The sequence below is a fragment of the Mesocricetus auratus genome, unplaced genomic scaffold, assembly GCF_017639785.1.
Source record: "Mesocricetus auratus isolate SY011 unplaced genomic scaffold, BCM_Maur_2.0 Super-Scaffold_100009, whole genome shotgun sequence".
NCBI classification, from domain to species: domain Eukaryota; kingdom Metazoa; phylum Chordata; class Mammalia; order Rodentia; family Cricetidae; genus Mesocricetus; species Mesocricetus auratus.
The window spans coordinates 16,544,479-16,556,619 of record NW_024429193.1 but is presented as its reverse complement, the minus strand read 5'-3'; the positions used below and the strand labels follow the sequence as shown (position 1 = coordinate 16,556,619).

General features: G+C 39.3%; 1 protein-coding gene across 7 annotated transcripts in view; it reads left to right on the top strand.

The window, feature by feature from the left end:
• LOC101834839 (guanylate-binding protein 1) overlaps positions 1-10,034 on the top strand; it is a 40,938-nt gene extending 30,904 nt beyond the window's left edge. For all 7 annotated transcript variants that reach the window (XM_040751688.1, XM_040751689.1, XM_040751685.1 and 4 more), the window contains 7 exons: positions 1,493-1,689; positions 2,014-2,256; positions 4,072-4,352; positions 5,261-5,473; positions 8,027-8,129; positions 8,394-8,587; positions 9,771-10,034. In XM_040751688.1, coding sequence (XP_040607622.1) covers positions 1,493-1,689; positions 2,014-2,256; positions 4,072-4,352; positions 5,261-5,473; positions 8,027-8,129; positions 8,394-8,587; positions 9,771-9,881 — 1,342 coding nt within the window. In that variant the 3' untranslated portion in view covers positions 9,882-10,034. The remainder of the gene's footprint in view (positions 1-1,492; positions 1,690-2,013; positions 2,257-4,071; positions 4,353-5,260; positions 5,474-8,026; positions 8,130-8,393; positions 8,588-9,770) is intronic.
• The last annotated feature ends 2,107 nt before the right edge of the window (positions 10,035-12,141 follow it).

Below are 12,141 nucleotides of genomic sequence, written 5' to 3'. Positions count from 1 at the left end.
TAGAAGCCAGAGGACTCCCATGTCCATGCGGCATTCCTGTTAGCTCACCTTCTTCCACTGTTTCTATCCATACCTCCTCTATGTCATTATCACTGCTTCTCTATTTCCATGACCATAACATCAACTATTGAGCTCAATTAACTCCTTTATCGAGAGGGCATTTGTAGTATTTGGTCTCTCAATAGATGTCATAAATTGAGCATTTCCTCTTTCTGCATGACTTGACTCTTAGATCTAGAGTTTCTAAGATTTCTGCTATTCTACCTACCACACCAGAAAACTTTTTCTGTTAATATTCTCTTCCTTTTGTGTCCTCTAAGTGCATGACTCAGCAATTACTGTGCCACTGCTATCCTTGTTTTACTTTTTGTCTCTAGGTACTGTCATGTAGACTCAAAGCCTTCTGGGGTTCCTATGTGTCAGTGCCCATCAAGTTTATAGTTATGATGACATTCGATTTTTTATATTTATCTGCCTTCATGTAGCTATCTAAGACAATTCAAACTCAAAACTTACAGAGTTGCCCTTTCCTCCATGTTTCTTATTACATTAAATTTTCTAATCGTTTGCAAAATTGATCAGATTTAAAACATAGAAATCACTTGATATAGACATTTTCTAGTACATTGGAAGTCGTTATTCAATAAAAGTTCTCAGTTTCATTAGCAAACCTACTTCCCTAGATTCACATAGTTTCTACATATCTTCCACAAAAACTCTAGTCTAAGCTTTTCTTGTCTCTTGTCTTGGACATACCAATTGCCAAATTATTATTTGATTATAGTTTTAATTCCCAGGTACATTCCCAGCCTGTATGATCTTGGGAAATGATGCTGTATCATATACTATCTACATAAAGTCTACCAGTGCCTTCCATTTAGTGAAAATAAAACTGTCTAACTTAAATGTCCTGTGTGTGTATGTCTTTTGGGACTTCTGCTGATGCACCACACCAGCAATCATGATTTATACTCACCATATAGCCATACTTTCCTGTTTAAGCATTTACAAGTAATATGGCCTCATTTTACAATGTCATTCCACTATACTTCACATGGTTGGAACTGTTGACTCATTTGGGTTCCTGATAACCTAAGATCTCAGAGAACACAAGCAGCCCTTTATAAAACTCCATGGGCAAACTCCCCACACAGATGTGTGCATGAATTCACCATTTCTTGGGCTAATTCATTTTACTGCAACATAACTCTTAGCAATATCCGAGGGTTTTTTGTATTTTATTCATTTATTTATTGTCCATCTCAGTTAGACATAAATACTGTGTGTTGGTATTTTCTCACTTGTTTTTTAAAGTTTTGTCCCCAGGATGGTGCTTGTTCCATAGAAGACGTTAAATAGATGTTTGTGACTGAGTAAATTTTGAAAATGAATGATCTAACAAATAAATTTAAGTTACTTTTGAGGAATAGTGTTGGAATCTACATCATAGAAGTGGCATTTTCCCTGTAATTTTCTTAACTTAGCATGCCAGCTATGTGACAGAGCTGACTGATCTAATCAAATCAAAGTCATCACCTGAGCAGAGTGCTGTAGATGACTCAGCTAACTTTGTGAGCTTCTTTCCAACATTTGTGTGGGCTCTGAGGGATTTCTCCCTGGAGCTGAAATTTAATGAAAATTCTATCACTCCTGATGAGTACCTGGAGTGTTCCCTGGCTCTGAGACAAGGTAAATGGGCTCAATGGAAGTTGAGATAATGATAACAATAACATGAGGGTCACTTCTGCATTCTTAGTAAAGATCTTGCATCTATAATTGTGCCATCCTCACTGCTCTAATGAGAAATGAAAACACAGATTCGCTGAATTTAAAGTGTACCACCCACAGCTTCTTAGATAAAGGGTGATTTCTTTCCCATTCCGTTAACTTTTGTATTGCTCATTCCACATTGTCATTTTCCTGCTGGCTTTGGGAAAGTTATAATATTGGAAGGGTCATGTATTTTAAGTAATTTATTTGAAATTTACTGCATCTACTTCATCCTTCCTTAAGGAACGGATAAGAAAACTAAAAGATTCAATGAGCCTCGGCTATGCATCAGGAAGTTCTTCCCAGAGAGGAAGTGCTTTGTCTTCGACAGGCCTGCTCAGACAAAGCAACTTGCTAAACTAGAGACAGTTCCTGAGGGAGAGCTGAATGTAGAGTTTGTGGAACAAGTTGCAGAGTTCACCTCATACATCTTCAGTTCTTCTGGTGTCAAGACCCTGTCTGGCGGCATCACAGTCAATGGACCACGTAAGTCATTCCCTGTGCTTCCTACCTGGGCTTTTTTTTTCCTGCTCATTGTAGGACACTAAGGGAACCAGTTCAAACCATACCAAACTCCATTTGTTGATGTTGTTGTAACTGTAGTGCATGAATTGCACAATGGAATTTACTTGGGAATAAATATATTTCTCACAGTCTCATATCTGTAATAGCAAGTGGTATCACCTGAATCTAATGAAGGCCTAGGTTCTCTACAAATGAACAGGTTACCTGGAAGTCACAAAAAGCAAGTAACACATAGAACTAAAACCATAGAGTAAGACCTAAGGCAGGGCACAACTTTTAAACTTCAGGGAAGAGTTACATGACTAAAAGAAGAGAGTATATGAGAGTGTTTTTCATTGGAGAAGTATGGAATCATAGTCATGAAGGTGTGGTGATGTCCTGATAGAACAGGACCATGACTTAAGGGTTTTACAGTTGGTTCCAAGCTTCTTGGGAAGCTCTCTAATTTATATGCATATAATCCTTGCATATTTTTGTGCATAGTACTTTGCAGTTCTAAAAGGGAGAGACTGAGAAGATGCACGCTCTGTTTAATGGAGTAGAATTAAATGTTCATTAGGTTACACTAAGATTATGGCAACAGAAATTGTTCAAGTGAGATGGCAGCTAATATATTTTCATGTCACATTGAAACATTTTTATTATAGTGACAATGATAATGTGGCAGGACTTAGAGGGACTTATAAATATGTCACCTGAGATTGAAGCTCAGCACTTCTTTTATGTTGTAGTGTATCTTTCTTGAGATAGTAATACCAGGAGAAGAACTGTTTGTTTTGGAGTGGATGAGGTTGTTTGGTTTTGAATAATTTAAAGTTGACTTTCCCCTGATATATATAATAAAGTCATGCAGCTTCCTGACCAAGAGTGTAGACTAGATAGTAGAATGATTTGCTAACACTCACAAAGTTCTTGGTTTGATTCTACTGCCACATGAACTAGTATGACTGTGAAAACCTGTAATCTTAGTTTTGCAGGTGTAGAGGTAGGGGATCTGAACCAGAAATGCTAGGTCATCATTGGCTGCATATCAAGATTAAGGGGAGTCTGGGAAACTTCAGACTATTTCAATAAATAACCCCAAGATTAACACATACGTCCAACATGTAAATGGAGATTTAAGAAAAACAAGAAAATAAATGATTCATCCCAACTATAGAAACAGGAAAAAATTTCAGGATGGACTCACAGAGAACAGGAAGGATCTAAAGGTACTCTAATTGACTGAGAACTGGTTCTGGGGATGAGGTGCTTTCAGTCCTACAAATAGCAAAGATGTGGGGGAGACGTAGACGTCTTCTTTATTTTATAGCTTTTGTGAAAAAAGTATGGATAGACCCATTTATATAGTGTAGAAATGGTACTAGTAGCATGTACCACTAGAAAGGAAGGAAGGAAGGATGAAAGAACAGCAGAAGTAACAACAACAAAACACCCAACAACAACAAAAGAAGAGGAGGAGGAGGAGGAAGATAGTTCTCTCTTTGTCCATTTAATAAGAGAGAAAGGGAAGATAATGAGAAAGGATTGGAAAAAGAAGGTGATAAAATGAGTAGACATGGTGTATCATGCCACCTAAAAGTACCCTGATTGATCCAATGCAAAGTCCATTTCTGGGATAAATATGGAAGCAGTAAAATGGGCTCTAATAAATTCTGGAACTAGAGATGAATATGTTACTCCCTTGGTGTTCTTTCTCAGAAAATCCTGCAAACAGACTTGAAAACTATGTACTCTGTCCAGCAATTAATAGTCATTTTAAACTCCTTTATGTAGGTCTACAGAACCTGGTGCTGACCTATGTCAATGCCATCAGAAGTGGAGAACTGCCCTGCATGGAGAATGCCGTCCTGACTTTGGCCCAGATAGAGAATGCAGCTTCAGTGCAAAAGGCCATTGAGCACTATGAAAAACAGATGAACCAGAAGGTGCAGCTGCCCACGGAAACCCTGCAGGAGCTGCTGGACCTACACAGGCCCATTGAGAGTGAGGCCATTGAGGTCTTCATTAAGAATTCTTTCAAGGATGTAGACCAAAAGTTTCAGAAGGAATTAGGGGTATGTGTGGTACCCCAAACCCTAAGACAAAGAAAAGCCTTTTCTGGGATGAACATTGTCCTTAGCCTCCAATATAGTGATTAGATTCTGCTGGACTTTGATCAAAAAAATAGCACTATAGTTAATCACATTGTCTACAATATTTCATTCATTGCTATGAAAATGCATGGGTGTTTAATCAGTGATGATTTCTCCTTCATTAGCAAGCCCAGATTTTATTGATGGTCAGTAATGACAGTTGAGATCAAGAATTCTAGTGAAGCTAGGTAGTCAATTTCACTAGTAAATAGGTACCTTCATATCTAAATTTCTTTCAGAAAGTAATATTCATAGATATTTTATTCCATTATTCTTTTTACATGTTGAAATACCAATAATTATCATCTCCATCTTTCTTTAGCACCACAGTGACTAAAACCAAACAAAATATTACAGTATCAAAAGGTATATATTCTTTCTCTGAGTACTTCTAATAAAGCCTCTGGTCTGTGTTACCTCATAATCTGACTATAAGCCTCTGAAATTGCTATTGCTTGTCCTGGTTCAGAGACAAGGAATCATTGGTCCATGCGTGTTGAGATCACAAAACAACAGAGTGGCAGATTCAGGAACTCCACAGAAGCCTGATCTGAGCTATCCCTAAAATTAAAGATTTGACAAGACAAAGGCTTCATATTGAATAGTATTTGTGCTTGGATAATTGTTTCCTGAATCAGGAAGGTACGCAGTAGTAGGGGAACAGGAAGATGCCTTCAGGAAATCACAAACTAAATGACCAGTTTCTGCAGGAACACCATGATTTCTTATAGTGAGGTGAAGAGCATGACCACATTTACACATTCTTCTGAAGTCTGTGGTGTAGTGTCTCCCTCCTCTCAATCATCTGTGTGATTTTTGTCCTTACCCAGGAGCAGTTGGTAGAAAAGCGAGATGCCTTTATTAAGAAAAACATGGATGTGTCATCAGCTCGTTGCTCAGATTTCCTGGAGGATATCTTTGGTCCTCTGGAAGAAGAAGTAAAGCAGGGGACATTTTCTAAACCAGGAGGTTACTATCTCTTTCTTCAAAGGAAACAGGATCTGGAGAAAAAGTATAACCAGACTCCTGGAAAGGGGCTCCAGGTAAACTGGGTTACTCAGTACCATTTTGGGAGGCTTGGTGTAGAATCTCCTTCAAATGCTAGCAAGAACAGGAAAGATGCAGTGGTGATGGACAGTGCCCTTGTCTTAGATTCATCCATGTAGACAATCAATCATGATACAGATAGCAGCTTCTTCTTTGGGAGTACAATTGGACCTCCCATAAATGTTGTGGAATTCATTCGTTCCTTCATTTATTTAACATTCAACAGTGATTTATTTATCCCATGCTTTGAGTGCTTCTTGTGGTGCCAGTGTTACTTAATTTAAGGAATAAACAAAACCAAACCAAAAGTAGCTAGAAAGTTCTTGCTGACAGCCACTAAGTAATGCAAGCTCACAGACTAGTAATAATGGTAGTAATTGCAGTAGACACATAGATGGTCCTCATTGTTTTCTAGAGGTTAGTTCACTGAGTTCTGACACCAATTCTATGAAGTATTTATTATCGTCTCATGAAGAGAAAAGGGAAATTGTGGCAGAGAGAAGTTAAGATCTCACCCAAGATGATATAGTCGATGAGTACTACAGCTTGAATAAAAAATCCAAGTTATATAGTCTTTCCCTTTAATGGCTCTAAACTGCCCTACTTAGGTAATAGAGGGCAAGGTAAGATTTAACTACATAATATTTCCAAACATTAATGGCTTTAGAAAAGCTAAATATTTCTTCCCTTCTATATATAAGAAGTAAGGAAGAAAGAGCCCAGCTACTCTAATGACTTGATCATGTTCTTCATTCAAGGCTTTTTTCTTTGTTGTACTCAAGAACTGTACTATATGGTGCCTTTTTCCAGGCTATATCCATGCACTAAAGCCATTACAATCACATATGATTATGTGATTTTTTTTAGATTTTTGAGACAGTATTTTTCTCTGTGTAGCTTTGGAGCCTGTCCTGGAACTACCTCTCATAGACCAGGCTGGTCTCAAACTCACAGAGATCCACCTGCCTCTACCTCCCAAGTGATGGGATTAAATGTGTGCATCACCTTCTATGGTTATGTGATTTTTTTACTATAATTTAATCCTATCCCTGCTGTACAAAGTATATTATATATTCAAAACATATATTTCACCCATGATGTGAGACAGCAAGAAAGTTCAGCTGAGTCTTCAAAGAAGCTAGATAGAGGCACAAATGGCTATGAAGGAAATGAAAATATCAGAAACCAGAAAGATTCCATAAGAATAAACTGATGCTTTTTAAAATTATGTTTAGTCTGTGGCTAAGAAAACATTATCAGGACATAAACTGACAGACCCGAGGCTTGACAAGGCAGCGGGTTTCTTGGAGGGCACTCAAAAAGACCTGATGTTTATTTGAAAAAGTTAGAAAGTCAGTAGTGGGTTTTACCATCACTGCCTTAGTTACTGTTCTATTGAGGTGAAGAGACACCGTGAACAAGGGAAGTCTTATAAAATGAATCATTTAATTTGGGCCTTGCTTACACCTTCAGATGTATCATGATGAGGAGTATGAAGCCACACAGACAGAGAAGCATGGTTCTGAAAGAGCAGTTGAGAGCTTTTCATCCTCACCTGCAGGCAGCAGCCAGAGAGGGGGGGGTGGCTTTTCAATCCTCAAAGTCAGCTCCCAGTGACACACTTCCTCTAACAAGACCACATCTATCCCAACATGGCCACAGTTCCTAACCCTTCTCAAACACATTCATTCTCTGGTGACTAAGAATTCAAATCGGTGAGCCAGGGGCCATTCTCATTAAAACTTCCACAATGCCCTTTCTTGAACTACATGACAATATTCTGGATGCTCTGATAATGGTCTGCAGCAGTCATTCTGGCAGGAGGGAGAGTTGCAGGCAGCCCGTTTAGATAGAGCAGAAGGCCAGTGAAAGTTTCTGGTTAACACTTTAAGAGTGAGACCCATGCCACAAAACAAACTCAATGTTATTATTGTAGACTTTTTTCCCATATTGCTTCGTTTGGGCACTGCTTTTGTCTATTGGTCTTTTGCTTACACATTATGGTTTCCACTTTTGTGTTTTAGTGGGGATTGTCCTCTGTGTGTGAGTTTCTTGGTATTCTTTTTCTTCTTCCTTTTTTGAGGGATTGTTTTTTGTTCACCTGTTTTTATTTCTTAATAAAAAGGGAGAGAAAGAAAGGCATGGGGCTGGGTGGGTAAGAAGGTAGAGAAAATCTGGGAGGACTTAGGGGAAGAAAATATGTGATCAGCATATATTGCATGACAAATTTTTCAATTAAATAATGTGTTTTAAAGCCAAAGTCAACATTAGTAGCTGATGGTAACATGGAATAAATACTTTGAGATGAATAAGACATCAAAGATACAGTTAGATGAATGGAATCATCTGTTAGTGAAGATTAAGCAACTGGAAATGATTGAGTCTGAGGGGATCTTCAGTTGATTTTAAAACCTTCAACTTGAAATACTGTTTGAATCACAAAGTATTTCCTCATAGTTGATAGCATTAAATTGGATTAAGAGATGTATGCATGATTTGTATTCAACTCATATTTTTATTACCTCATTCTAATTTCTTTTGACACCTAGGCTGAAGAGACGCTGAAAAAATACTTTGAGTCCAAGGAGGCCATGATGGATACACTTCTAAAGATGGATCAGTCACTCACAGAAAAGGAAAAGCAAATTGAAGGTGAGAGAAATTATTGGCATGTGATGCAATATCGGGCCATGTGAGGTCATCATTGTAGAGAATAATGACAAATGTCTCTTAGCTCCATGGTGGCTATTTTTAGATTGGTAGATGTAGTCATCTCCATCCTTGTTAGCTGGTTTATGGGGCAAATATTCTACAGGAAATTTTTGTTAATAATAGGACTTTTTTTCCTAAAATGGTAAAAGACAAAAGCAGCTAATAGATTTCACTTTTTGTGTTCTTTGCTTTTTATTTTCTCAGGAGAACGTATAAGGGCTGAAGCTGCAGAGGCTGCAAACAGAGAATTGAAGGAAATGCAAAAGAAGCATGAGCTGATGATGGAAGAAAAGGAAAGGAGTTACCAGGAGCATGTGAAACAGCTGACTGAGAAGATGCAGCAGGAACGGGAAGAGTTAATGGCAGAGCAACAGAAAGTCATAGCCCATAAACTTCAGGTACCTGACTACACCGTTTTAATTTTCAGTTTTACAGTCCAATCCATCCATCCATCCATCCATCCATCCATCCATCCATCCATCCATCCATCCATCCACACATCCATCCATCCACAATGTATATCAAGAGCCTGAGGCATTAGGTTCAAAGGGCCAAGGCTTGTCTGGATTGTGAATGGAGACTCTGACCACAAAATACAAAGGAAATAACACAAAATCCCCCAAAGTGGAATATTCTCATCCCCTGACTACTTTTTCTCCAGCCACCTCTGGCCCTTTAAGGCTGTCTATTGCTGGATGAAATCCTTTATCTTGGAATCTCTATTAAACAGTAGTTTTGAATCGTAGATCCTATTCATGTGTTGTATAGAATTTCTGTGACTGAATCTTCAACTAATCTTTCAAGGATAATCTCTTTTTCTCATGTGCTAGGTGGAGAAGTTGTATTTTTTCTACATGTAAAATGATTTTTTTGCACCAAACTATATGATATAATATCCAACTCCATTCTGTTCTACTGAATGGAGCCCACTCCTGCCACAGCTAGCATGACCTTATCTCTGGAAGCATCCTAAAGAGCAGAGACAGTCCTAAACCACCAAGAAAATGGTTAAATGCTCACAGGGCCAGGGACACCCTGTTTTCTGGGTGTCCCTCCACATCTGTACCTAGGCTCCATGGATGTTAATAAAAACACCGCCGTTGCTTCAATGTACTTCCTCTCCCATCTTGGACACCAAAATTCTGGATGTATTCTGAATTCTTTGATTGAATGCTTGCCCTAATTCTGAATGAGTCAGTAAGACTCCACTTGGTTTTTTGGCCATATTTATCCCCTTCTTAGATGTGTCTGTGAGTCTACACCACACAGATAAGAGATGAGGCAAGAAAGACAGAAGCTGTTGTTGGTTTTATAGAAAATTGTGTTTTATGTGAGTCGAAGGAACCCATAATGGGACCTGAGAGTTGTGGGAACTGTTAGTGTTTCTAAAGCTGGAGAAAGCATAAGAAATCTATTGCCATAAGTAGGAAATGGGTAGAGAAATTATGAACGTTAAGGAAAAAAATATTTTGAGAAAAAATGTCAAATTTCTGCCAGGGTGTAGTATAACTTTCAAAGAAAGGCTTGTGAGATCCTCTGAGGAATACAGGAACCTGAGTTCAATCTCCATCTCTATTTTAGGAACAGGAACGGCTTCTCAAGGAAGGATTTCAGAATGAGAGCAGGAAACTTCATCAAGAGATAGAGAAAATCAAGAGCAGTAAGGCACCTTCAGCATGCACCATATTCTAAAATTCAAACCAACTTCACCACTTTACCCAGGTCTTACTCATCAAGGAATTTTCTGCTGGGCCAACTTTGGACTGTGAAGCAACTTGACATTGAGCTATACTATTGTGCTGGGAGGAGGGTGAAAATAAAATTAACAAAGTCCTGTTCTGCCTATGAAGTGATTCGGGTCATGTTTATATTAGAACTAAAAAGCAATATGAGCTTTCATTGCTTCTTATATTTGATTGGAATTTTTTATTGCACAGTGATATGGCAGGTCTCTTTAGATATACCTTTTGTGTCATACACACCACCTTTTGGATATGTGTCAATGCATGCTCACAAGAAATGAAGAACTTCCCTTTGTCCTAAGCTGAGATTGGCATGAGGAAAATGTAAGGAAAATGTGACATAGGACACAGTGGAGATTCATACCTGTTCTGTGCTCCCCGGATCTCATGATGTCTGCTGACAAGGGTAGCATGGACCCTGATATTTGTTCCAAGTGTAGACACTGGGGAGTCTCAATGTGGAAAGGGGGTGTGGCTGCTGGATGAGTAGAGAAGGACCATAGGACAGTGGCAGAGAAAATTTCCCTCCATGCAGAATGCAAGTGTGAGTGGAAGTTTCCCCTGCTCTATTTAGAAGCCTTGTGCCACGCCCACTGTGCAGCCTGTATCCAGGAATGTGTCGAGGGTGTCGGGATTGATGACACAGAAACCAGTCGGTTGCGTAAAGAAAACTTTATGCTCCCCAAGAAGGCTCAAGAGAAGTTCCCAAGAAACGCTTCCCTCCGGAAAAGCTTCTGCCATACACACTTTTTCTGATGATACCTTAACTTACAGAATAATGGCGTTGGTAGAGTGTTTCCAAGTTGCGGGTCTCACCCCTCTCATGGAATATAGAAACATAAAAATACCTTCAGTATAATTCTTTTGCTTTTGCTGTCCTCTAACCTGGGCTTTGATGGATGCAATTCTGATGATACCTTAACTTACAGAATAATGGCGGTGGTAGAGTGTTTCCTCAATACACTTTTAAAGGCATGCTTGTATCATGTGGGCTTGTCGAAATGGTTCAACACTTGTATATGGAAAACAAGAATCAGGCCTATTGTCTGATTAGAGTTAGGTCAGATGGAACGTTTTAAGTGCTGGTCAGTGTGTGCATCAGCATGAGGGTTGATTAGGTATCTCCCAGTGGCCGTTTCCAGATAGTGGGATATTCCAAAGGCTCACAGACATCTCAGAGGTTTAGGGCTGGCAGTGGCTTTCCTAGGCCTCTCACATGTTATTTCCACTTAGCGGTTATATGTCCCTGACACCAGAGTCAGCAGCAGCAGGAGCAGGGGTTGGGAAGAGGCGGCTAGCCATTGTAAAGATTAAAGTCAGGGTGTTTCAGTGAGGGAGCCCTTATCAGGAACTTTTAGCTCCAGTAAACATTTCTTAGGGCACTGGATTGTTTTCAGTGAACATGTTTTCAATAAACATTGTCTCACAGCTGCCTGCTCCCAGGCTGATGGGGAAGTGGGCCTCAGGCCAAGGTCTGTTGTTCCCACATTGCTGCCTTGCATCATGCTCCAGCCAACTGTGTTTCCTTTCTAATCTCCCTCTTTTTAATATTTTAAAAGTTTTTCTCCTCCGTACAGTTTTAGAATGGCTTCTACAAACACAGAATGGGCAACTCAAAATAAATTCCTTTCTATTCTTCCAAGGATCATGACCACAGACCCATCTGTTCTGAAACTCACCTCCATTTTTATCTGTGTCCCAATACTGTGACATCATTTGTAAATCTGTGAGGATAAATGCATCCTCCAACAAAGCAGAAGCACAGGTTAAGTGAAATCTGTTAATAAAAAATGGTCAGCCTACTGTGATTGTTTCAAATGTTGCTACACCTTGTTCATAAGGTGAGAAAATCCTCTTCTCAGTTTTAATAAGCAGGGAGTTGATTTGAAGAGTGTTAGCTTTCACACTGTGACAGTGGCTCTGCATCTTAACATTTAGAATAAAAGCACCACATAAAACAAGTGTCCAAGTTGTGGGTCCAGATAGTGGGACATTCCAAAGGCTCACAGACATCTCAGAGGTTTAGGGCTGGCAGTGGCTTTCCTAGGCCTCTCAGATGTTATATCCATTCAGGGGTTTAGAGAACGGGCTCTGATTCACTGTCTTAAGGGAGCAGCTACAAAGAAGACTGGAGAACCTGCCCCTCAGCTTAGAAACAAAGTGCTGCACAGAAGACTGGAAAACCAGCCCTTCTAACCTTAGAAACAAAC